General features: G+C 35.3%; 1 protein-coding gene across 1 annotated transcript; it reads right to left on the bottom strand.

Moving 5' to 3' along the window:
- Nucleotides 1-68: 68 nt before the first annotated feature.
- LOC132550580 (phosphatidylinositol 3,4,5-trisphosphate 5-phosphatase 2-like) lies at nucleotides 69-27,395 on the bottom strand. Its single transcript, XM_060214672.1, has 26 exons — nucleotides 27,247-27,395; nucleotides 19,150-19,213; nucleotides 18,834-18,975; nucleotides 17,251-17,428; nucleotides 16,485-16,625; nucleotides 14,732-14,831; nucleotides 12,690-12,767; nucleotides 12,143-12,283; nucleotides 11,459-11,600; nucleotides 10,511-10,708; nucleotides 9,713-9,912; nucleotides 9,155-9,272; nucleotides 8,677-8,773; nucleotides 8,333-8,471; nucleotides 8,035-8,134; nucleotides 7,618-7,709; nucleotides 7,428-7,509; nucleotides 6,871-7,016; nucleotides 6,426-6,483; nucleotides 6,003-6,091; nucleotides 5,548-5,638; nucleotides 4,495-4,591; nucleotides 4,168-4,232; nucleotides 3,043-3,284; nucleotides 1,611-1,778; nucleotides 69-287 (listed from the first exon to the last, which is right to left on the bottom strand). The coding sequence occupies exons 1-26, from the start codon at nucleotides 27,378-27,380 to the stop codon at nucleotides 69-71; spliced, it is 3,321 nt and encodes a 1,106-aa protein (XP_060070655.1). The 5' UTR covers nucleotides 27,381-27,395.
- Between the last annotated feature and the right edge of the window lie 427 nt (nucleotides 27,396-27,822).

Raw genomic sequence — 27,822 nt, 5'->3', positions numbered from 1 at the left:
CAATCTTAACTGTAGCAGGTTTAACAAATATAGTCACATGTCCGTCACATGGCCAATAACGTATGATGTCACTTCATGTCCCGAAGACTGCTTATGATACGGCTTTGATGCACAGGGTTGTCAATTCCTATTTCGATGAGATCATCACAACTTATATTAGTCACAAAATGCATAGCATCAAATCCGTTTTTTATGAATCTCTCGATGTACTCTGGGAGGCTAAGACCAAGTAGCCAGTCTGTCACACTCGAGGGTCTCTTTAGTGTGTCGTACCTCATGGCATGGTCCTGTAACATAAGTTTTGTAAGTGATTATCGGTTCATCTCAATCTGTATCTGTATGATAGAGATTTATTAGTAGTTATCTGACATCTTGTGGAATAGTCAATGACTAAAAATAACAATATATAATGCACTGGTCCATAATATGGCTGGACCAAAGAGAAAATTCCATTTAATGGCTGGACCAAAGAGAATAACCATTTACTGGCAGGACCAAAGAGAAAGTCCATTTAATGGTAGGACCAAAGCAAAAGTCCATTTAATGGTAGGACCAAAGAGTATGACCATTCAATGGTAGGACCAATGGTAGGACCAAAGAGAAAGTCCATTTAATGGTAGGACCAAAGAGAAAATCCATTTAATGGTAGGACCAAAGAGAAAGTCCATTTAATGGTAGGATCAAAGAGTATGACCATTCAATGGTAGGACCATAGAGAATATCCATTTAATGGTAGGACCAAAGAGAAAGTCCATTTAATGGTAGGACCAAAGAGAAAATCCATTTAATGGTAGGACCAAAGAGAAAGTCTATTTAATGGTAGGACCAAAGAGAAAATCCATTTAATGGCAGGACCAAAGAGAAAATCCATTTAATGGTAGGACCAAAGAGAAAGTCCATTTAATGGCAGGACCAAAGAGAAAATCCATTTAATGGTAGGACCAAAGAGAAAGTCCATTTAATGGTAGGACCAAAGAGAATGTCCATTTAATGGTAGGACCAAAGAGAAAGTCCATTTAATGGTAGGACCAAAGAGAAAATCCATTTAATGGTAGGACCAAAGAGAAAGTCCATTTAATGGTAGGACCAAAGAGAAAATCCATTTAATGGTAGGACCAAAGAGAAAATCCATTTAATGGTAGGACCAAAGAGAATGAGCATTTACTGGCAGGACCAAAGAGGGTGTCTTTACTGGCAGGACCAAAGAGAGTGTCTTTACTGGCAGGACAAAAGTCAAGTCCGACAACTCACTTCACATAGTTTTGAAAGTGAATTTAGATGGATACTACAGGTATTATCATTATAGGTTAAGATAAGGAAGCATGCATGACTTTGTTCTGTTTTTGTTTTTAATTTATTAAGGAATTAATGACCATTAATGAATGAGACTGATCAGTAAGAATCTTAAATTACAAAATTGATGTGTGAAATTAAAATTCAAAATTAAATCAGTTAATTCAGAGATCTATTTTCATAGACATTTGGAAAAAAAATTCAAACAATATTTGTTGATTTTTACAAGCTTTGTAATGATTCCTTCTGATAATTTCAACAAATGGAAACCACAAAGTATCAAACGAAAAGAAGACGACTGAGTCATTGACAGATACCTGGAATGATATTGCACCACTTTTCTTGGGTAAGGGTGGCGGTGGTATGTCAGGGGGTCTTGTGTGTGAGGTGACCTCTGACCCCATAAGTGCTGAGCTGGCTGGTAATACTTGTCTAGTCTGCAGACTTGCCTGTCCCATGTATGGCTGTGTCTTGGACCGTGAATTCTGTAAATATACCATAGATATATCTAGTATTGGTATCGGTAATTCTACAAAATGCTGTGTGAAGTTTTTAGTACTTTTAAAAGATAACACCAAAAGATACTTTTTTATAATTCTTTTGAGTTAAGAGACCAAATCTACTATCCTGAAGTTTTTGCTATTTTGGTATCGATAGTGATTTTGAGATTGACTTTTAGATAAAATCTGGGTAAAGAGTGACTGCATGTTTTTTCATGAGGGTATATTGCAAAGTTTTGATAAGACAGATTTGATCTGAAAATCATTACTGACATTAGATACAAGAGACCCAACAGTCATCTGACTACAGACACTTGTTATACACTGTAATAGCAGTTAGTAGTAAAGGGTAAATACAAACTTTATTTATTTTACAACAATTTTGAAACAAATTATTTCAACTTATACTAATCACTCTTGTTGGTCCAGAGTTAAGTGTGCAAGGGGTCTTATTGTGGGAAGAAACCAGAGTTCACGGGGAAAACCCAGGTGGTCAGACAGGTGAATCCTAACCTTTTCACTTCTGTTCGGGAATCAAACCCCAGATGGTTAGGTGAAAGGTGAGTGTGTTACCACTATGCCACCAGTACACCCTTGTAAAGGGTACAATTGAATATTTTCAAATATTCTCATTTTCGGCAGAAAATATTACAAAAAAGCACTCAAGCTTTCTTCAGCTGATTTAAAAATTTCAAACAAATTTTCATCTCAATCTCAATGGCACTGATGAAGTTTAAATTTCCTTTTCAAAATGACAGATGTATTGGACTTTGGGCATACTCTGAAAACCATTAATGGTTCAGTACCATCTTGGGATCTATTCAGGCAAGTTTGAGCAAAATTACAATGGTGGAACATGAGAAAAAGTTCATAATAAATGCTGTTCAGGAAATAATGTTCATTCAATCATGTTACAAAATGGCCACCATAGCTATCATATAAATCTTTTGATGCAGCCAAAATATAACAACATTTTGTCATCCTTTCTTTAACATCCCCACCAATTTTCTGATTCATGGCACCGGTGGAACTAGAGAATCAAAAACGTGTTTTTCAAGATGGTGGTTATGATGGCCATATTGAATTGTGCAAAGTTCACGCACAGCAGATGGCTCATGATGCATGACCACAGACAAAACAGAAATTGTTATAATGTAACTATGAAACAAAGTAGTTCTTGCACATGAGCTTACTCTAGCATTGATGTTGTCACATCATTACAGACATAATATTTGTATATATAAAGTACCGGAGTATCATCAGTGGCACTACGTGGAAGGAGTGCTGGGGGACGTTCAGCTGGACTTTTAGGCATGTTTCCTTTTTGTTGTCTTCCACATGCTGCAGGGTCGGAGTCAATCACCTCATAAACAGGAACTTCTGTATCAAAACAAGGCAGTGGTCCTGACGGGTGATCCCGTCGTTCAAACTTTGGCGATTCTGGGTGCCAAAGGTCGGGGTCATGGTACTCTGTGTCTAGAGCGATGAGCTCTAAGTGATCAGAAATATAAAATATATGTTGAGAAACTTGTAGTTGAGACAATAGAATCAGAAATAAATTGAGAAGTGCCCTTTAAAAGACACTGGCCATCACATCATCTATTCAATTAATTATTCTTGCGTCAGGTATATTTACTTTTTAAGACCTTGAAAACAATGAATAATATACTCTGTGTTTTAGAGACGAAAAGGAAAGTCTCTTTGCATCAATTGAACAAAATAATAAAACATTTCCATTTTGCATTTTCTTTTATCTTTAACACCTTTTTTCCCTTCCTTTCCCAAATAATGTCAGTATAAGGTTCCCTACCTATCATACGCAAAGATGACACCAAGTGTTAGTAGTATTCATTCATAGATAAAATTACAGACACAATGATGTCCAGATAGGCACGGAATGTTACACCTAAGTATGTGTATACAGTAGAACCTTGTTGTGTTCCAGACACAATGATGTCCAGGTAGGCATGGAATGCTTCCTGGATTGATCCTGGATTGATGGATCAGAAATATTCACTAAAACATACCCCAGTTCTTTAAAACAACCTTTAGTTATTAAATGATAGCTTCAAATGATGATTTTTTTTTGTCATTATTATAATTTAAGGAATACATTATTTTTATTTATATCACAAATTCTGTGTACTTTAAAGTATTGAAATATCAACTTCTTCCGTAGCTTTGACATACTGATACACTACAGTTACTGAAATATGTACATGCTTCTACTCTTTAGTGACCACTAAAGTAATGACGTAAAAGAACATCATTATTTAGATTCCGTGGGTTATGGTGTTGTGGAAATTTCTACATTTTTTTACTGACAGAATAATTGCCTATACATGCAGCGAGACAAAGTGAGCTCTATCATTACCATAACTCCTCTTTGAATTCTTGTGTCTCACAGCCAGAGGACCTGTCAAAACCTGGAGCTGACCCCTAAAACATATTATCATCATCTGTGTAAATCTTTATCAAGGTAAAAACCAAAACCAAATGCTGGTCATTTATAAAGTAACAAATTATTGTTTGTATGAAAATAGGTAATACATACAAAAGTAATATATTATCATATTTATGCATTGTTTACTAGCTTTATGAAAATAAATGATAATCATTATTTTCAACTGTAACAAAATTAGTTTGGCAGATGATACGATGAAAATGATATATTTTCCCCCAATTAATACACAAAACTCACCTAAGACTTCCAGTAACCTCCCCTTGGTGCAACAGTTCAAACTCAAAAACTTGAGGCATGAGGTCAAATTTTCCTTTCATCTCAACAACACATTCACCTGCATTCAAACATAGTTAATCACACACAGGTAATTACAGGTAAACTATGTAGTATTCAAACATCCATAACCACGGGTAAACTAGGAAGTCATAACATACAAGTAATCACAAGTAAACTAAGATCACATACAGGTAATCACAAGTAAACTAAGATCACATACAGGTAATCACAAGTAAACTAAGATCACATACAGGTAATCACAAGTAAACTAAGTAAACTAAGATCACATACAGGTAATCACAAGTAAACTAAGATCACATACAGGTAATCACAAGTAAACTAAGATCACATACAGGTAATCACAAGTAAACTAAGATCACATACAGGTAATCACAAGTAAACTAAGATCACATACAGGTAATCACAAGTAAACTAAGATCACATACAGGTAATCACAAGTACAGGTAATCACAAGTAAAGTAAGATCACATACAGGTAATCACAAGTAAACTAAGATCACATACAGGTAATCACAAGTAAACTAAGATCACATACAGGTAATCACAAGTAAACTAAGATCACATACAGGTAATCACAAGTAAACTAAGATCACATACAGGTAATCACAAGTAAACTAAGATCACATACAGGTAATCACAAGTAAACTAAGATCACATACAGGTAATCACAAGTAAACTAAGATCACATACAGGTAATCACAAGTAAACTAAGAATTTATCACATATAGGTAGTCGCTTGTCAACTAAGAAATAATAAAACACAGATAATCATAGATAAACTAGGTAGTAAAACATATACATAATCACAGCTACAGCAGGTCATGTATGATAATACTGATGAAGATATACCAGATAATGATATGGTAACTTTTAGATATTCTGATATAAAAAAATCGTTAGATACTGCCACCAGCTTCAGTTGCCCAGAGATACTTAAAAGTCTCACAGGGATTACTTTGTCTGAAGTTTTTGAGGGATAAGTATGAACACTTACCATAGGATTCATTGTCCCCACATTTCGACCGTACGGATATCAAAATATGTTGTTCCTTAAGAAAGTCTTCATCTCCAAACAGAGGTTTCATCTACATAAGAGTGAAAACAAAACTGGCCTTACCTTACATGAAAAACTTAAAAATTAAATCTAGAAATCATATATAGAAACACTTAGCAAAACTTTGCATTAAATTCAAATTGACATCTAGAATACGCTTTCACCTGAACACTGGTATTTGTCAATAAATAACATTTTGAGTGGCTTTATTTATTGATATGGTGATGATTTTATCATATAAATGAGCTCTAAAAAACTTACATTGTCAACTGACTGCACAACCATACAAATCTAATGAGTAAGTTTGTTAACTTAATCTTCTCTTTAAATCTGCATCATATCTAATAGATTAATAAGGAAATAATTGTTTCTTGACATCACCCTGTTATACACACCGTCGGTATTTCCTGTTTACACCAGAAAGGACAGGTGAAACCCTGTGCACAGTCCTTGAATCGGCTGTTAGGTTTACTTGTAACAACTTCTGCAATTTGAATGACAGATTCGAATTAAACAAAATCAATTACAAGTAATTGTGAACTACAATTGCTGCTATCTGCCATTCAATTGAAAATATAAATCAAATTTTTTCTAAATTTTCTTTTCTGAAATTAATCATAAGAATATATTCTTGAATTTGATGCTGAACTGAAAGAACATTAAAACGGAGATATCAGTAAAGAAAGAGCATTCATTTTTTTTCTTGAAAGAGAGTTATTTTGGAAGTTTCTGAAAAAAGCCCTAATCAAGAAACCCACAGACATAGTTCCAAGCAAAACCCTGCCTTAACTTTTCATAAAACAAAATGTCTGACTTACCTGGAAGACAGGTGGACTGGAATTCTAACTGAAAGGTTTGTCGACAGTAAGTGATCAACTGTGGAAAGAAATGATTAATGTTAAGTTTTGAATCACATTCTGTAACAGAGCCTGATCACAACTACAACATCCGGAGAAAAATATATATATATCTGTATAGTATAAAGGGCTTAATATCACAACTACAACATCCGGAGAAAAATATATATATATCTGTATAGTATAAAGGACTTAATATCACAACTACAACATCCGGAGAAAAATATCTATATATCTGTATAATATAAAGGACTTGATATCACAACTACATCAGTAAGAATTATCTCATTTGTTACTTTAATATGTGTACATGATGAAACTTCCTCACACAACCTCTGATGTTGTAATAAATGTTGTACAGCTGATATATATATTGCTAACAGTTACTAGTATGAAGGGTAATTACCTCAGCCTCAATCTGCTGGAATACGATTTTAGTGGGAGATTCTTCTGCCAAGGAGTCTCGATTCATCACAAAGTCAGAGGCAATCCCAGTGTTAAATGAAGCAAAAACTGGACGATGGTCACTCCCAAGGACACTATCTGCACAACCTGTACATATTCAACTCATGAGTACAAGAAACATTATATTTTACAACATATTTTCAAATTTTTATTTTTTGAAAAAATTTTCTTACATAATTATATAGTTTGTAATTTTAATATTTAATGGTCTCAATCTTAATCTTCACACTGAAAATAGCTATAAAAAGTTAATTTTTGAAATTTTCATGAAACACTGCTTTTTAATAAAGATAATTTAATAATAATGGGGCTTTAGAGTCAGATCAGCTGAAACCAAGTAAAGTTGAATCAAAGAGTTTGGTAATTAACCTGGTTCCCTTGAGGGATGGACCATAAACTGTATGAAAGACATGACAGATATCAAGGATGACTGAGTCAGCAATTGCGTGCACTCAAAGATACAAAGGTACCTCTGTACATTGACTGTTGATCACATACCATATGCAAGGTTCTGTATGTATGTTCCTGGGTAGGACCTCCATAACACTCGATCACACCAAGAGGGCGTGTTTATCCTTATCTAAAACATATACATCAATTTAAATGAACAAATTTCATACCAACGGAACAATTCCACAATAAACACCACTGGAGTCATCCTTAAAATTTGTCTGTGTTTTATACTTACCCCAGTCTTCTTGACTTTTTTCCAGTCGTAACTCCATTTCCTCTCACTCCTTGGGAGCCTGTAGGTTGGTTTGAAGGAAATTTCTGCCTCCTCTGAAAAGATTTGAGATTTTCCTTCAGCAAAAGATATAAACACTTTTATTTTTAAAACTCCTCTTTTAACTATTACACACATCCTAATTTCTCCTTCAAAATAAATTAACCAATCTCAAAAGTCTTTATCAAGTTCAGTGAGGCATAAAATACAGGTCCACAGTGACCTGTACTACTACAGTACTCTTTCCTAACGACCCACATATGAAAGTTGGTGATAGGTAGACTTTTGGAATCAGAGCATAGGGAACAAGACGTCAGGCAGAGAAAAGAGCTATTTATCAATACTTGTCAAGTATCGAAGAAAAAAGAAAAGATAACCTACGAAAGCCATTGAATCCCTTGTGCTCTTTTTGAGATCTGCGTAGTTGGTCCTTGGCTAGTAAGCTCTTTATATCATTTTCTTCAAGTTTGCGTAACAGCACCTGAAAAAATCGGTCAAATGGATTTAGGATAATACGCAAAATTACTCAGTCTGGTAATTCTTGTTCATTTCATTTCGATCAATTAGTTATAGTCTAATGGGGAGCAGATTGCCTTTCTGGTACCTTTCTGATACTGAGGCAGAAGGCCAAGGTCAGCACTGCTTTTCAAGGGTCAATAATTGTATGTCATGAGATTACCTGTACGTCCTCCTCAACGCGATAATTGAGGTCACCGAACCAGAAGAGATGATGAAATTGGTTTGTGATGTCTGTAAGACCGAGATGTTTCTGACCAAGTGAGAGTCCCTTGATGATGTCCTTAAAATTCTGGTTACGTCTACAAAACCATACAAGAATATAAAATTAAAAAAAAAAAAATGGAAAGTTGTATGTATAGCAAGTAATATCTCTCCTTAAAATTCTGGTTATGCCTTCAAGACACCAGCCATGTCTAAGTAAAAATACTGCACCTAGCTATTTTTAAAATTTTCTTGGTTATGGTACCATGACCTGAACCATCTGACCCTGCCCCTCTGACCTACCTGACATTGCGCTCATCCCCTGACGTCAGGTGAGTGTTGACAAAGCAGAAAGAGGTCCCCCTGAAGTAAAAGGAGATACCAACACCTCCTTTGTTTCCTGCATAGAAAGTATTTTAAATAATTTGCAGTTTCATTTTTTCAATATTGTGAGTGAACCAAGGGTGAACGTTGTATCTTAGTGAACACCTTCATTGTAAACAAGATATATTCCTTCTATGCTACAACTACTAAAATTGAGAAAAGTTTTATTCTAGATTGAATATCTCATTTCAGGCTTCTATCTGTGTCAATTTTCAAGCTTATGTGAAAAAAGATGGAATAGCCATAATTTGACGTGAGAGTTAATTTTTCTCAATAGTTAAAGCTGATTTACTGTCATTTTCAGGTCCTGTGCTTTGATTCTTCGAAAAATAAAGATAAAATTGCAGTAACCATTAATGATACATCAATCTCTTCCTTTGTGATTAAATTTCCTTACCTAGAGCATTTGCAATCCCTGTCCTTACAGTTGACCTTTGAACTCGGTTAATGTTGTGCATTAGTTCCTTCTTCAAAAGTATCACAAGTCGTATACCCCACAATGTACACACTTCCACCTGTCACGGATAACATGTTAATCAGTTTACCTTCTCACTTCCATATAGTCACACAGAACATCACTACCAAACACACTAACATTACTATCAATTAATGGCTGGGTTCATCATCCCATAAACAGCAATGGTCCTTTTAAGGCAGTGTCTCCTTTCAGTATCTGTTGGCTACCACAATGAATAAGAAACAGGACTTCTGTAGGAACTAAGGTGAAGTCTCTTGCCCAAGGACACAACCACTCGTGATGATACTTATGTATCACAATCTATGAATTTGATTAGTGATATCATTACCAAAAATATCTGTTTTCATTAAAATTTTGAAGCAGTTATCATTTGTCATTTTCAACAATACAATAAATCAGAGACTGATTTTGGGTTCAGGGGAGATAATCATCGAGTTCTATATCCAAGCAATTTGACAATGATTACATAATTCTCACCACTTCTACTTCCAACATGAAGTTGTTTTTGATATTCTTCTTCAGGAAATTGACCCAGTCTTTTTCTGTTTGTGCACTTTCCTGTGTGCCAATAACATATAGATCATGGGGAATCACACCAACGACCTGAGGATCTTTGACTTTACTACAGCCTTTACATCGTAGCCATGGAGCAATCCCACTTAATGGCTGGCTGTCCCCTGTCACAATTAAACAGAGATTAAACCAATGGTTAAATAAAACACAGGCACTGCAGCCAGAAAGGATGGATGGCTGTCTCTTTCAAGAATTAAACAGAGATAACTAGTGCTAAATTATTACAAAACACTGACACTGAAGCCATGAAGGGATCCCATTTAATGGATGGCTGTCTCCTTCAAGTATTAAACAGAGAAGACTAGTGCTAAATTATTACAAAACACAGACACTGCAGTCAATACAGACAAAAAGCAACCTCACATCAGAATAGCGATTAATTACAAAAGCTAACTTTCTCATGTCAGGATCAAAGCCAGATGGTGTGTGTCCTAGATTACACACATGAAGACACTATCATCAATATACCTGCTTAGAAACTAGTTTTCAGACATATTGCAATGTAACCAATAAACCATGTCACCCTTATTCTGTAGAACAACCATGTTTTACTTATCGTGTAAGTATACACCCTCTCGTACAAATGGTCTTCCAGATGATGACTGCACAATCATTTCAACTGAATGGACAGATGAAGCTCATTTCAATACGCCCCACCGAATTGTCAAGCAGGGGATAAGAAGGATAGCTATAAAATCTTACCCATATTCCATGTTCCGATAAAGATGGAAATCTGGTCCACATCCACATCCTTGGAATGCATATTTTTCATCTGTAAGATTTGATGACAAAAGTTTTCACGGACCAGCGCACTGTTGAAAATGTAGGTCATCTTCTTTTTTGTGTCATAGATTAGATCCAGACGACAGTTGTCTGATGAACTTTTCACCAACTGTACAACTGTTCAAATTAATTAAAATGTTCATTAGCATTCGTTATAACATCCATGTGTGATTGAAATCTCATAAAAGTTTCAAAAAAGCCTGAGATCCCATGCAAAGGCTTGAAATCAAAAAAGGCCTGAATTCAATTCCCAAATGACATTCAAAATCATATGCAAGTGCAAGGGACCTCATAAAAATGTCTGAATTCCCAGAAGACTTTCATAATCCTCTGGATGTTCAGGAAACCTCATAAAGATACAAATGTAAGGTTCATTAAAATCCCTGAAATCGTATGAGGATTAAAAAAATCTTTGTGCATTCTTTAAAGTCTCTAAAATTCTTGATGTTACCAGGGTCAATCTGTTTTACCTCCATGATACAAATAAAAAACACGTACTATATTAATCTATTACAATCTTTGTTTGTCTTAAAATACATGAATATATCATGAACGATGAATCGTAAAAGTTGTTTAAAGATTTTGTGATGTTGTCACAGACTTTTGTCATGTGATAGTAATCTGTAGCTTAAATAATTATCACATTATGTATATCAAAATAAAATCAGGGATAATTTCTTGTATAGTTGTACGACTAAAACCCGATATCACATTTAAATCAAACTCAGATGAAATCATCAGATTCCAATAAAACAAAAACAAAAAAGTGTGAAAGTACCTGCAAACAATGATACAATTAGTTTATATGAAATATGCATGTTTTATATTTTCAAAATGATTATCAGTTTAACCACAGCAAGTACATACTTCTGTCATGTGTGATGAGGCTGTTGGAGTCGAGGATATCCTTGGAGGGTTTGACGGCAAACATTTTACCAGCTGGAATGTCTATTGTTAGAGTCATTTTGGTGGTGATTTTATCTGTCTGTCTATATGTAGGAGTCTTCACCTGGCAGAGGCAAATGGCACAGAATCAGGTATGAAAATATACAAAATTCAATTGACTTAAATCTTAAGACTTTCACCTTATTTTCTTAAAAGATATTAGTTCTTCTACTTAAATACCTAGGTAATATTGATTTACATTTGATACTTAACTTACGTTCTTTCCTAAAACACTATCCCTAAACGACACATGCTTGTACAATTCAAAATGTATATAGGCCAACTTTGAACTGTGACATGACTTTTAAAAGCTTGATTTTACACTTTTAAGAAGCACAGTCCTAATATATGAGTTTTTTTAAAGTCGTCAACTATGAAGGACAGCAAAGACTACTTGTTTTTATAGCTATCTTAGAAAGAGTAAATTGTTTTGATCTTTAACAATTTTTCAAAATGTACATTCCATAAAGAATTCTCTTTTGAAAAATTAGCTAAAATCAAGAATTCATAGGCATTTTAAGTTAGTACTATGCACTATTTATAAATTCTATATGTTGTCTGAAAATTCCATTTAAAGAAATAAGAAGTGACATCATATCATCCTACCTCAAATTCAATTCGTGGAATGACTGGTTTTCCAATGGAGGATAAGAAAGGTGTAAGGTCATCAGGTACACCCTTGTCTTCTGCTTCCGCTTCAACATAGTCGTAATGAGACACAGCATAGTAACGCACGGTATCATGAACCTGTAACAGAAACGGTAACATTTCAAAGTTCAATACATAGTATATACCATTTATTTCCAACTAATTGAAAAAATATGGACACATTCATCAATTTTAGACATAAATTGCTTGCTGTATCTTACATTTCTGTGTTATTTTACTTATTTCTTTCACAGAGTTATTCCCCCTACCTTTGAGTTCTTCCTTCATTACTGCGCAACTATTTCTTTACATTGGAGTGACTTCCATGTCACTTCCCTTCGTATTATTTCTTTTTTTGTTAAGAGTTATTCCCCTTTCTTTTCCTCCTTAACTTAAATAACCGCTTTAATCTCCCATTGTCTTCCCTTATCCCAGTATTATATTTCCCATTCCAGTTATTCTTACATTAATGCAAGTTATTGCCCTTTACTTTGTCAAGTCTTACCTTACTTTCCAGTGTCATGACATCTGACAGACAATTAGTCATAAGTTCCAACATAGCTGGTATACCTGAGCCATGTTTCTGAAATTCAACAACAAAAATGTTGTGATTTTTCTGTCATCCCTCATAAAACATTGTAACATAGAACATTTAACATACTTCAAAATGCTTATTTTGGATACATAATGTATATTTCAAGTATTCCGTTGATATTATACAAATTCTCTCTGTTGTTGATAATGAAGTAAAACAAAAAAAATCAAGTGCAGTGAAATAGAATGTCACTCATCCTTATCCCAGTATAATTTAACCATCCAGTTAAATATCTGGTCCGGAATTGCTCAAAAATTAGTTAGATTTAATCAGTGTTTAGTGGAAAGTTCAAATCGCTGCCACTGAACAAAGAGTGTAAAATGTAAAATAAACACTCAAAATATACCAATCTGACCTGTCTGAACAAACTTACAGCTGTGAAATAGTAAAGACTTTCCAGTTTTAGAAAATGTTCACTAACCCTTGGTTTTCTCTAAACAGCCTTTGAACAACCATACTTATCCTGTGATAAGCCAAGGTATCTATCAAATCACTTCTTAGAAATGAGGGAGTGGGCTTATTACTGTATCCCACCAAAATCATCTAGCTTACCTTATCCCTGTGTGACATCTGTGACATCCCACCAAAATCATCTAGCTTACCTTATCCCTGTCTGACATCTGTGACATCCCACCACAAATATTTGACTTACCTTATCCCTGTCTGACATCTGTGACATCCCACCACAAATATTTGGCTTACCTTATCCCTGTCTGACATCTGTGACATCCCACCAAAAACATTTGGCTTACCTTATCCCTGTCTGACATCTGTGACATCCCACCAAAAACATTTGGCTTATCTTATCCCTGTCTGACATCTGTGACATCCCACCACAAACATTTGGCTTACCTTATCCCTGTCTGACATCTGTGACATCCCACCACAAACATTTGGCTTACCTTATCCCTGTCTGACATCTGTGACATCCCACCAAAATCATCTAGCTTACCTTATCCCTGTCTGACATCTGTGACATCCCACCACAAACATTTGGCTTACCTTATCCCTGTCTGACATCTGTGACATCCCACCACAAACATTTGGCTTACCTTATCCCTGTCTGACATCTGTGACATCCCACCACAAACATTTGGCTTACCTTATCCCTGTCTGACATCTGTGACATCCCACCACAAACATTTGGCTTACCTTATCCCTGTCTGACATCTGTGACATCCCACCACAAACATTTGACTTACCTTATCCCTGTCTGATATCTGTGACATCCCACCACAAACATTTGGCTTACCTTATCTCTGTCTGACATCTGTGACACCCCACCACAAATATTTGGCTTACCTTATCCCTGTCTGACATCTGTGACATCCCACCACAAACATTTGGCTTACCTTATCCCTGTGTGACATCTGTGACATCCCACCACAAACATTTGGCTTACCTTATCCCTGTCTGACATCTGTGACATCCCACCACAAACATTTGGCTTACCTTATCCCTGTCTGACATCTGCTACATCCCACCACAAACATTTGACTTACCTTATCCCTGACTGACATCTGCTACATCCCACCACAAACATTTGACTTACCTTATCCCTGTCTGACATCTGCTACATCCCACCACAAACGTTTGACTTACCTTATCCCTGTCTGACATCTGTGACATCCCACCACAAACATTTGGCTTACCTTATCCCTGTCTGACATCTGCTACATCCCACCATAAATATTTGGCTTACCTTATCCCTGTCTGACATCTGCTGCATCCCACCACAAATATTTGACTTACCTTATCCCTGACTGACATCTGCTGCATCCCACCACAAACATTTGACTTACCTTATCCCTGACTGACATCTGCTACATCCCACCATAAATATTTGGCTTACCTTATCCCTGTCTGACATCTGCTGCATCCCACCACAAATATTTGGCTTACCTTATCCCTGTCTGACATCTGCTGCATCCCACCACAAATATTTGACTTACCTTATCCCTGTCTGACATCTGCTGCATCCCACCACAAACATTTGGAATGTCCAGTAAGTCATCAATAATTGTCATTTTTTTCATAAAACTTTCTAATTCTCTGTAAAAGAATTAAACATGGATATAAATATTTGTACACATTCATTTACTGCTTAACTGTAATACTATAACAATACCATAACAGTAGAAAAAACAAAATATTCAACAAAAATTCAGTCAAATAAATCAGCTAATGAGTGACTGCTTCAGGACTCACACAACTAAACCAGCCAACGAGTGACTGCTTCAGGACTCCCACAACTAAACCAGCTAACAAGTGACTGCTTCAGGACTCACACAACTAAACCAGCCAACGAGTGACTGCTTCAGGACTCACACAACTAAACCAGCCAACGAGTGACTGCTTCAGGACTCACACAACTAAACCAGCTAATGAGTAACTGCTTCAGGACTCACACAACTAAACCAGCTAACAAGTGACTGCTTCAGGACTCACACAACTAAACCAGCCAACGAGTGACTGCTTCAGGACTCACACAACTAAATCAGCCAACGAGTGACTGCTTCAGGACTCCCGTAACTAAATCAGCCAACGAGTGACTGCTTCAGGACTCACACAACTAAATTAGCCAAGGAGTGACTGCTTCAGGAGTCACACAACTAAACCAGCCAACGAGTGACTGCTTCAGGACTCACACAACTAAACCAGCCAACGAGTGACTGCTTCAGGACTCACACAACTAAACCAGCTAATGAGTGACTGCTTCAGGACTCACACAACTAAACCAGCCAACGAGTGACTGCTTCAGGACTCACATAACTAAATCAGCCAATGAGTGACTGCTTCAGGACTCACACATCTAAACCAGCCATCAAGTAACTGGAATTCTGTTTCATTCTATTATAACAGATTCCCTTCCTGAATTGAGATTTGGTAAAAGATTGTGTCCTCTTGGGGTTTAAATTTAAAATTTGTAACATCTAAAAGAAATTGGCATTGATTTGGCTTCATAAACCTGTAGTTTTTAACACATTTGGATGTCCCTGGTGGATTCAGATAGGTGTAAAATGTCAGGGTTTTTCCCATAGTGGGTAGAAAGTTTCACTTGTACACTTCCGGTAGTTGACTTCTGAAGGCACTGACAGTCCAAGATACCATTCAACTTACTAAATCATGCCATTTGTAGCCTTTAACAGGTCTGTTTCTATCAATCTACACAGTTATTACTTGTGTTAAACTTCAAATATTAATGCTTTTAGTTTAATTGCTAAGTAATAACATACAGTTATTGAATTAGTTGAGAGAGTCAGTCATATGAAGATATGTCCTATTTAAATTTACATTTTTCAAAACAATGTGCTCTCATGAGTATTAAATTTATAATTGACAGTGACAGATTTTCTTGTGAAAGAATGTATTTAGTGTTAAGATATTGAATTAAACATATTGCAGTATCTGATGGCAGATTTAGAAAGGTGTAAATTGTCTGGGTATTTTCCTTGTTTCACTTGTAAACTTTTTGCTTTTAACTTCTGAGGGTGATTACAAGCCTTTATCAGATCACTAAATCAGGGATTGTTTTATACAGTGGGTCGTTCAGGCAGTTTATGTTTTATGTTTCTAAACTGTTGTTATTTGTGTTGATCTTCACACATTAACATTATCAAATTAAATGTTAATTATGTAATAACAAATAGTAATTGATTGAGATGCTCAAATCCTAGAAAGCTAGATCTGACAATATAGTTCTACCTCTTCAAACCTCTAGCAGCGCCCTCTATAATGCTCTGATATTCAGGTAGGATTGTCTCCCCTGCCTGGCTTGCAGTGACATCAGTATCAAGGCCTTTGTCGATGTATGACTTCAGTACATCATTGAACTCTGTATCACAGCTATAAATACAAACAAAATGTCGTGGTAGCTTTACATGGTGAATTAAAGCACTCCTAGTTTTCATTACAAGAAGACAAATGTTAATGGACAATGCAAGATACGGGCTGGAGACAGAACAGAAATGGTTACAGAGCTCCACTTAAGTGACCAAATGATATTTAATGGAAGGAATCAAGAGCAATACACTGACCAGTAAAAATAGCAATTAGCAATTTTCAGATAAGAATTGTGTTGGCATATATAGGTATAATGACTATTATTTAGGAAAAGTAGTATCTACATCTGCCCAACAGTTTCTGAGACATTCTTTACGAAGTAAAGCACTGATGGACGGACACTTTTAATAAAAGGTAACTGCATTCATACCATCTCTAATAAAGATATCAATTAATTTCTTAAGTATTTTCAAAATTGTTATTGTGAGTAGAAAGCTATACAATATTACACATGCTGTGAGGAAATTATGCCGTACAATATTACATAATCTGTGAGGGAAGGATGCTGTACAATATTACATAATCTGTGAGGGAAGGATGCTGTACAATATTACATAATCTGTGAGGGAAGGATGCTGTACAATATTACATAATCTGTGAGGGAAGGATGCTGTACAATATTACATACTCTGTGAGGTTGAGACGGGAGAAGTTTTTCAGCAGCTCCATCTGTAAACGATGTGTTGGTCCGTTGACCTTAACTGAATTGGTGTCTCCTGCCAGAGAAATATTTACATATGATGGCAGTTTCACTTGATGTTGTTGCTGCTGCTGCAACTGGCAAATATCCTCGAAGTCTTCCTCATCTACAGTGTAAACAATGGTGATATCAAATACAAATTCATAATGATAAAATCCTACACCTGTACTAAGAGGTAGAAGAAATGCAACATCAACTTCTTAGTTTAATGAAATCATATTTATGAACAATATGCCTAAATGTGAAATGTAATTGCTCTGTCTTCAGATGTTCTGAGATTTTTAATAAATGAGGACATCACTAAGCCATCATATATTAGGTAGTCCTAATGTACACAAAGTTGAAATAATGGCAAGAAAGAAAGAAAGAAAGATTGAAAGAAAGAAAGAAAAAAGAACAAAAGAAAGAAAGAAAGAAAGAAAGAAAGAAAGAAAGAAAGAAAGAAAGAAAGAAAGAATGAAAAAAGAACAAAAGAAAGAAAGAAAGAATGAAAGAAAGAATGAAAGAAAGAAAGAAAGAAAGAATGAAAAAAGAAAGAAAGAAAGAAAGAAAGAAAGAAAGAAAGAAAGAATGAAAAAAGAAAGAAAGAAAGAAAGAACGATACAGTGATGACAATATTTCTCAGGCACAGCTCCAAAAATTAAAAAAAAAATAAATAAGATCACTATAAAGGTTAATCAACATGTGATGAAATTACCTCTTTAGTAATCAGATGCTGTAAATTCAAAATACTTTTAAGAATCTTTTAAGTATCTTGTGAACACACATCACAGAAACCATCAGTAATTTTATTCAAATTGGATCAATTTAAAATCAGCCAACTCGAAAATCACTGCAATATCCTGTTCTGTCTTGATTGTCTATTTAATTTATGAAACTGTTAATGTTAAAATACCATACAATCCCTACAAAATTTACCCCTTTGTCGTTGTATTGTGCCTAGTAGACATATCAGAGAGATATTTTCTCTATAAAATCAAAGTATCTTTTTAGATACTGGAGCTTAAAGTTTCTAATTTGATATTGTTACGAAATTTTCAAGCTTAGCTTGGTTTCTTGACATTACAAAACTAGAGGAGAGCTAGAGGAATCTTGTTAGCATGGTACATAGTGGTAGAGTAATTTGGTTTAACTGAAAAACAAGAGGCCCATGGGCACCTGAGACACAATGCTTGTCATAGAAATGATGTTATTAAAACAACAACAATTTTAGTAAAGCATCTGAAGACCTTTCCATTCATGAAGAGTTCTTGATTCTACCACACAAGTTTCAATAAATTAAACCCTTTTTGGCCCTGCCGCTCAGGCACCTGGGAGTTAGAGACCATATCATTTACAATTTTAATGTGTCTTTAGCCATGGAAGGCTTTTGCAAAATTTTATTGAAATTGAAAATGTTTCAGGTTTACAATGTACGCCGTCAGACAAAAGGGAATTGCAATGGGTTACCCTGAGACTTTGTCTCATGTGACCTAATAAAACTTATTTCTTTGAGAGTTGGTCTTATTTACCTGTATCCTGGTCATCACCTCTCTCTGGAGATACTGGGACTTTCATGGCGAAGATGAGACCATTTTTCTCTCCCTTTTTGATGTAATCAGCGATTAGCTCATTTAAATTGTTGTATTTAGGTTCAACATTACCACCTTCAGCCTGGAGAGAAAATATTTTATTAACTTTTTATTTGATCTGTTTGAAAGTGTTTCTTCAGTACAAACATTTTTGTTTCTAACTTTAAAAATGTGTTATTAATAAGGCTAAATTTGGTACCTTCAATCAAGATCAGGAAGATTTTGTAGATATGTAAACAGGTAGATATATACTTACTTGGACTGAGAGCTTTCCATCGGCTCCAGGTAACACTCTGTACTGGTGTACCCTAGACTGGTACCTGTCATCAAACATAGGCAAAAACTTAGTATCTATGATACGGTGAATCATACCTGTAAGTTGCTAAACACCATACCTGTAATTACCTTGACACAATACCTGTAAGTTGCTAAACATCATACCTGTAATTACCTTGACACAATACCTGTAAGTTGCTAAACACCATACCTGTAATTACCGTGACACCATACCTGTAAGTTGCTAAACACCATACCTGTAATTACCTTGACACAATACCTGTAATTACCGTGACACCATACCTGTAATTACCTTGACAACATACCTGTAAGTTGCTAAACACCATACCTGTAATTACCGTGACACCATACCTGTAAGTTGCTAAACACCATACCTGTAATTACTGTGACACCATACCTGTAAGTTGCTAAACACCATACCTGTAATTACCGTGACACCATACCTGTAAGTTGCTAAACACCATACCTGTAATTACCGTGACACCATACCTGTAAGTTGCTAAACACCATACCTGTAATTACTGTGACACCATACCTGTAAGTTGCTAAACACCATACCTGTAATTACCGTGACACCATACCTGTAAGTTGCTAAACACCATACCTGTAATTACCTGAACACCATACCTGTAAGTACCTAAACACCATACCTGTATTGGCTTGAAGCATGCTATCTGTAACTAACTAAATAACATATGTGTAATTAACTTAACACCACATGTATAATAACCCAAACACCATGCTTGTATTTACCTATACACCATACCTGTAATTACCTAAACACCACACATGTAATTACCTAAACACCATGCTTGTATTTACCTATACACCATACCTGTAATTACCTAAACACCACACATGTAATTACCTAAACACCATGCTTGCATTTACCTATACACCGTACCTGTAATTACCTAAACATCACACATGTAATTACCTAAACACCATGCTTGTATTTACCTATACACCATACCTGTAATTACCTAAACACCACACATGTAATTACCTAAACACCATGCTTGTATTTACCTATACACCATACCTGAAATTACCTAAACACCATGCTTGTATTTACCTATACACCATACCTGTAATTACCTAAACACCATCCTTGTATTTACCTATACACCGTACTTGTAATTACCTAAACACCACACATGTAATTACCTAAACACCGCACATGTAATTACCTAAACATCATAAAAGTAATTACCTTTACACCATGCTTGTAATTACCTAAACACCATACCTGTAATAACCTGAACACCACTCATGTAATTACCTTAACACCACACATGTAATTACCTAAACACCATACCTGTGATTACCTTAACACTATGTCCATGATAGCCCTATATAATACTTGTAATTATCTTTATATCATACAGTAATTATCATTATATCTATAATTAAAAATATATCCTGCATTTGTTTACCTATAAATCTTATCTTTATTTACAAACAAATCCTACCCATAATCACCTCAATATCATAAATGAGATCACATATGAAGAGTTCTTGTCAAATATCATGATTCTATAGAAGAAGCTTGTTAAAAGTTTAAATACTGTTGATGGAAATGAGGGAATTAACACCCTGTATAAATGCTCTAACCACCACTGTTGACAGTGTGTAGTGAATCACAGAGAGAAATGACCTTTACTGGTCAGCTGTTTGGCATTATGCGGTGATGATGTGTTTGTCCACTTGTTTCTAAGTTAAAATTCTTCACCAATATTATTCCCTTTTAACTGACAAGGGCTGTCTCCCTCCAGTAATTATGTCCCTCCTTCTCTTCTGGCCTCTCTACATTTCTCTCTGTAACTTGTCTTTCTATGACTTTCTCCCACTTTTATTAACTTTGATATTTATCTAATCTTTAGCTCCTTTTATATAAATCATTTATTCCATGAATAAAAAGATAGAACTTGATGCCTTAATGATGTAAACATGTGTAGGTCTGCCATATCAAAGGTCAGATCTGTAAGGCCCTAAGCCTGGTGTTCTGATAGAGAAGGTCTGGGATAGAATTTCTTGGTGAGTCATTGACAGAAAAAGATAGGTCCACTCTGAGCTGAAGCAGGTGCTTGTGAGGCTGACCACATCACAGCACTCCATCACCCTAAGCCCAGCCTACATAGTAGCGCTATCTTAACAGTAGACTGGTGAATTTTTTTATAACAAGATTACAATTTTCATGTCTCTTTGGAAAACATTACATTACATTAATTTCCCAAAGAAGACCAAATAACTGTAGCTGCTCCTATAAGCATGATCCCTTTTTTTTCTGGTAAGCCAAGAATATATTTACTTAATTAAAACCAGTGAAAAGGCTGCTTTCTTCAATACATCAATATTTTTCAAATTGTGTTTTCTGCTTCTAAAGTTTACATCAACATATTTCACAAGGAAACTTAATCCTGTAAATATTATTACTATACCCCTTTTGTGTTTTGTAAGTGAACAGTGAGCTTAATTGGTTGAATACGGTAAAGGTAATTCTATTCCAATTTTCTTGCATTAAAATTTCCTGAAAACTTCATTAACATACACGTAAACTTTGTTTATTTACGCTGACGATCCTACAATGACTACATAAGAAACATCACTTAGAATAAATGAATATAATTAATACATCTAAATTTCAAGGGTAACCATGAATATACCAGATTTTATTAAAGTTGACAAATTCATGTTTATTTCCTGACAGTGTTTTGTACTAACATTCACCCAAGCTATCATATTTCATTCTTTTTCTAATATACATTTGTATATGTGGGCCATCTGAACATAAGAAGCACATTTGTTATTTATTTAAAACTAAAAGGGAAAAATTTATGAGTGTACAAATCTGCCTCTGAAACAACAAGGAAAATAATTTTTAACAGTAATATAGAGCAAACAAATCCATAACTCCTCTCCACCTCCAGTCAAAGTTATAAGCCAAAAACTAAGGGCCATAACTCTGTATTTAAAGCAGCATAGGACCCATTTCCAATGTATCACATTCAAGACATAGGAGATAAAAATATTTAACTGTATGTAACTCTGTATACAACAGAATATGTGACCTGGTTTTAATGTGACGTGACACTCGATCATCTAATAAAGTCACTTGTCATAATGACGACAATATCCGGTCGACCCGTGAAACATCAACTGGTATAAGATGTAATTAATATTGTTAGGTATGTTTTGCATGACTACATCACTTTAGTGAGAAATGTCTTGGACTTGGTGACTGTCAGACTGAAGTAACAGTCCCCTCCTGTTGTACCAGTGGGAAACTCATTACTTAACTACTGCCAAAATTAATGACCCAATTCAAGCACAGTATGTATGCCTTTGATTTCGAGATTAACTTGTTCATAGTAAGCAAGTTTTAACCTTATGTAACATAACCAATTTGCACAGACCACTTTTCTGATACAGGAAAAGATGCTAACTAGGCCTCGGTATATATACACAAAAGTCAGGGACAATCTGCAGCTAGAAAATCTCTGACAAAGAATGAAAGCAAGATATCATCAATACAGGAAATGAGTGAGATACTAGGTACATTTATCAGAGCACTGATGTAGATATATGGCATTAATTAGCAATCCAACTCATAATCACCAGATTTAAAAGTTTGGTCTTATTACAAGACAATGAAGTAATAATTATTCTTCATAGGTCAACTTAGACATGTGGGCATATAAATGATGATCTATGTATATCAATTTACAAGAATTATTATCAATATTGATTTAAGGGTGTATGACCCATTATCCAAGAATAATGTAAGCTTATGTATGTAATACATGAACAATGATAAACTTGGACTTAAGGGTGTATGTACCCATTATCCATAAATGATGTTAACTTATGTGTATAATACATGAATGATTATCAGCTTAATTGGTTTTAAGGATGCAAGTTTACGTGAATTGTTAATCAATTGCAACTTCCTATATACAATGAATGATTATCAGCTTCATTGGTTTTAAGGATGCAATTACGTGAATTGTTAATCAATGTTTATATAAAAGATAAACATCAGCCTGTTTGTATATATACATATTCATAAACTCTCAAGCCACAGGAACATTGTTGTGGATAAACACTTAATCCTACATCTGTTGAACATAAGATATGGATGAGTGCTGTAACAATATTTACACTATGGTACAATGTGTGACATCTCTTCACCCAATATTTCCGACACAACTTTAACTCCTTCCTGGTCCAAGTAACTGAAATAAAGCTTCATAGCTATATTTTTTGTTTTTTGATTACATACTTTTTACCAGAGAAAAGATCAATTCTTGTAAGCCTTCAGGAAATAAAACATTCTTGATTTAGTATACAAAACCTAGATGTAATCACAAAGGTTATCAGAATACTGATACTTATCCATGTTACAACATATCAAGCAAAACAGATATTTTGTCACAGTTGCTGATAATCAATTTAAAATTGACACACCCACTCTGTTCTATTTAGAGTGTTAAGCAGTATTTAGAGTAAATAGAGAAAATATATATAGTCATATCTTTTATTTTCTTTTGAAAATCAAACGGGTCAATAACATTAATATCACCCAATTCAGACTGGTGTTAGAACCCACAAATGAATTAATATATCAATTCTACATGTTTGATGTGAAATTACAACAGTAGAAGGATATGCAGGAAAATCATAACTAAAATGTATTCAGTGGTTTGGCACACAAGAATATTTTTTTGCAATCGAGGAGCTTTTAATAAAAGCTGAAAAATGGCTAAGAGCTGCTGTGTTTCACGTACAATGTATTATCCATGGAAACTGAACATCAGAGAATAAGTATGTCTTCATTGTAATAGAAAGTCTACCCAATCTCAAAGTCAATGCTAGACCTAATTGGTAGATCCTATGATTTTACCTGCCAACTCACTGACCAAGGTTCATAACTCCACTAAGCTATTTTCAGTAAACCTAAAGCAATACACCAGTGAATGATTCCCACAAAAATAAACACAGTAATTGTTAATTTGCAAACTACAAATGATGTATTTACAGTAGCTAAAGGCCACGCCTGGCCTACCATACACCCATTAATACTCTCTAGCCTGTCAACACTAACCCTCATCACCGTCAACAAAACCAAGATGGGTCTTCCAGTTGCTGAAGACACCGACATCTTACTAAATGTCTAATGGTACTGAATGTCAGTGCTAGAAGTGCCAGTCAAAACAAACAAGACCATATGCATAATACATATAAAACCATTCACCTCTCTGTACTATTATTTCTCCCCATGTGGTAACACCACTGATACACTTCCCTGCAGAGATCAATCAGCCTCCAACACAAACTTGTGGATCCAAGTAATTAAAATCTTCAAACTTCATCAAACGTTATCCCAGCAAACATGGAACTGTAGCCACAAAGTCTCTGGTATTTTGTTACAATCTTAACTTTATTACTATCTTCATGTTTTCAAAAGATGCTTTTTCCTATGTTCTTGTCCTATTTCGTTTTTTCTAAATTAAATTAAAAAAAAAAACCTCAGGCATTCAGGCTGTACTCATTCTCCACATATTATGATTTCAAATTCTACTGCAGTTAATAATATCTTAATTAAACAAGGAACAGAACTACACTTAATTAATTTTAATTAAACATTTTTTAAGAATATTCATTATCTCTAATATGTTTGCATCATTAATTATGTAAGTTTCCATCAATTAACTTGTTAAATAACACTCGTTGCATTATATATTTTATGTAAAATTTTGAAAGCTCAGTCAATATATTTTATTTCATCAGGATCAGTGTGTATACAGAAATTGTACAATCATTTTCCTCAGTATTGTTTCCTGTTGTTTATATCTACATTTCACTGATGAAGATGTCAAACACTTCAGAGGTGTTTTTACTGTATTTCATTACCAGTTGGTGCTTCAATGTGTCAGGTTTCATTACCACACAAAAAATAATAAATTTAAAAAGTACCAGAATGAATTCTGTCAAAATGTAACATTTTCTTTAAAGTTTATCAAGTTTCAAAACCTCTTCAGATTTAATCTTTACGTGAGCTAAATTCAGTGTGGTGTAGAGATTAAGGTGATGTGTGATGGTGTAGTGATCAAGGTGTTGTGTGATGGTGAAGAGATCAAGGTGTTGTGTGATGGTGTAGAGATCAAGGGGTTGTGTGATGGTGTAGAAACATCAAGGTGTTGTGTGATGGTGTAGAGATTAAGGTGTTGTGTGATGGTGTAGAGATCAAGGTGTTGTGTGATGGTGTAGAAACATCAAGGTGTTGTGTGATGGTGTAGAGATTAAGGTGTTGTGTGATGGTGTAGAGATCAAGGTGTTGTGTGATGGTGTAGAGATCAAGGTGTTGTGTGATGGTGTAGAGATCAAGGTGTTGTGTGATGATGTAGAGATTAAGGTGTTGTGTGATGGTGTAGAGATTAAGGTGTTGTGTAATGGTGTAAAGATCAAGGTGTTGTGTGATGGTGTAGAGATCAAGGTGTTGTGTGATGGTGTATAGATTAAGGTGTTGTGTGATGGTGTAGAGATTAAGGTGTTGTGTGATGGTGTAGAGATCAAGGTGTTGTGTGATGGTGTAGAGATTAAGGTGTTGTGTAATGGTGTAGAGATCAATGTGTTGTGTGATGGTGTAGAGATTAAGGTGTTGTGTGATGGTGTGGAGATTAAGGTGTTGTGTAATGGTGTAGAGATCAAGTGTTGTGTGATGGTGTAGAGATTAAGGTGTTGTGTAATGGTGTAGAGATCAAGGTGTTGTGTGATGGTGTAGAGATCAAGGTGTTGTGTGATGGTGAAGAAATTAAGGTGTTGTAAGATGGTGTAGAGATTAAGGTGTTGTGTGATGGTATAGAGATCAAGGTGTTGTGTAATGGTGTAGAGATTTAGGTGTTGCGTGATGGTGTAGAGATCAAGGTGTTATGTGATGGTGTAGAGATCAATGTGTTGTGTGATGGTGTAGAGATCAAGGTGTTGTGTGATGGTGAAGAGATCAAGGTGTTATGTGATGGTGTAGAGATCAAGGTGTTGTGTAATGGTGAAGAGATCAAGGTGTTTAGTGTTTGTGTAGAGATCAAGGTGTTATGTGATGATGTAGAGATCAAGGTGTTGTGTGATGGTGTAGAGATCAATGTGTTGTGTGATGGTGAAGAGATCAAGGTGTTGTGTGATGGTGTAGAGATCAAGGTGTTGTGTGATGGTGTGAAGATTAAGGTGTTGTGTAATGGTGTATAGATTAAGGTGTTGTGTGATGGTGTAGAGATCAAGGTGTTGTGTGATGGTGTAGAGATTAAGGTGTTGTGTAATGGTGTAAAGATCAATGTGTTGTGTGATGGTGTAGAGATCAAGGTGTTGTGTGATGGTGTAGAGATCAAGGTGTTGTGTGATGGTGTAGAGATCAAGGTGTTGTGTGATGGTGTAGAGATCAAGGTGTTGTGTAATGGTGTAAAGATCAAGGTGTGTTGTGTAGATGGTGTATGTGATGATCAAGGTGTTGTGTGATGGTGTAGAGATCAATGTGTTGTGTGATGGTGAAGAGATCAAGGTGTTGTGTGATGGTGTAGAGATCAAGGTGTTGTGTGATGGTGTGAAGATTAAGGTGTTGTGTAATGGTGTATAGATTAAGGTGTTGTGTGATGGTGTAGAGATCAAGGTGTTGTGTGATGGTGTAGAGATTAAGGTGTTGTGTAATGGTGTATAGATTAAGGTGTTGTGTGATGGTGTAGAGATCAAGGTGTTGTGTGATGGTGAAGAAATTAAGGTGTTGTAAGATGGTATAGAGATTAAGGTGTTGTGTGATGGTGTAGAGATTAAGGTGTTGTGTGATGGTGAAGAAATTAAGGTGTTGTAAGATGGTATAGAGATTAAGGTGTTGTGTGATGGTGTAGAGATTAATGAATTTATGAATTTATCCAATGGCTTACAATATTTTTATTTTTAAATTTAAATCTTATATGTTGACCTATTTATACTTAGAGTGTTTTTAAAACTGTAAGTACTTACATCAAGTACAAGTGTTTAATCTCATTCCTTATTGCACACTTACAGTAAACAGAGTACAAAAGCTCCTGTAAGGGTTTCGCTATCCCGAACAAGGAAGCTTCCATCCTCCTTTGCCCCAAGCAGTAGCTCCTCAGCCCTTAGCCTGGTGATGCCACGGTGGAAATAGGCTCCGGACATCCTGGTGTGGATTTGTCTCAGGCGAGGGCGGGCCCCCTTTGTCCACCTACAATTAGACAAAAACACAATCAATTTCACGAATACCTGAGCACATGAAGAATAAAAACTGTTTTAAGTGACACTTACATATCCAACAATTTAAAAGCTGTCTCAGTGTTGACTGAAACTGAGTATACTGACATCTCATTTTACTGACGTTTACTGACACCTCATTTTACTGACATTTGTGTTAGAGACACCAGTTTATAAATATGTGACTTAATCTGGATTTGATCACGACAGTTTACTGACTTACACCTGACTTTACCGAAACCCTTGTTTAACAATCACCTGTCTTTACTGAACCATGAATTACTGGCTCCATGCTTGACAGTAATAAAATGGATGACTGTAAGTAGTCAGCTTCTTTGTCTCTTACATTATATTACATTGTACCCACAGT

The sequence above is a fragment of the Ylistrum balloti genome, unplaced genomic scaffold, assembly GCF_031769215.1.
Source record: "Ylistrum balloti isolate Yb309-2 unplaced genomic scaffold, AGI_CSIRO_Ybal_v1 Utg370128, whole genome shotgun sequence".
Lineage (NCBI taxonomy): Eukaryota > Metazoa > Mollusca > Bivalvia > Pectinida > Pectinidae > Ylistrum > Ylistrum balloti.
The sequence above is the reverse complement of the archived record's forward strand: the minus strand, read 5'-3'. Positions and strand labels throughout refer to the sequence as shown.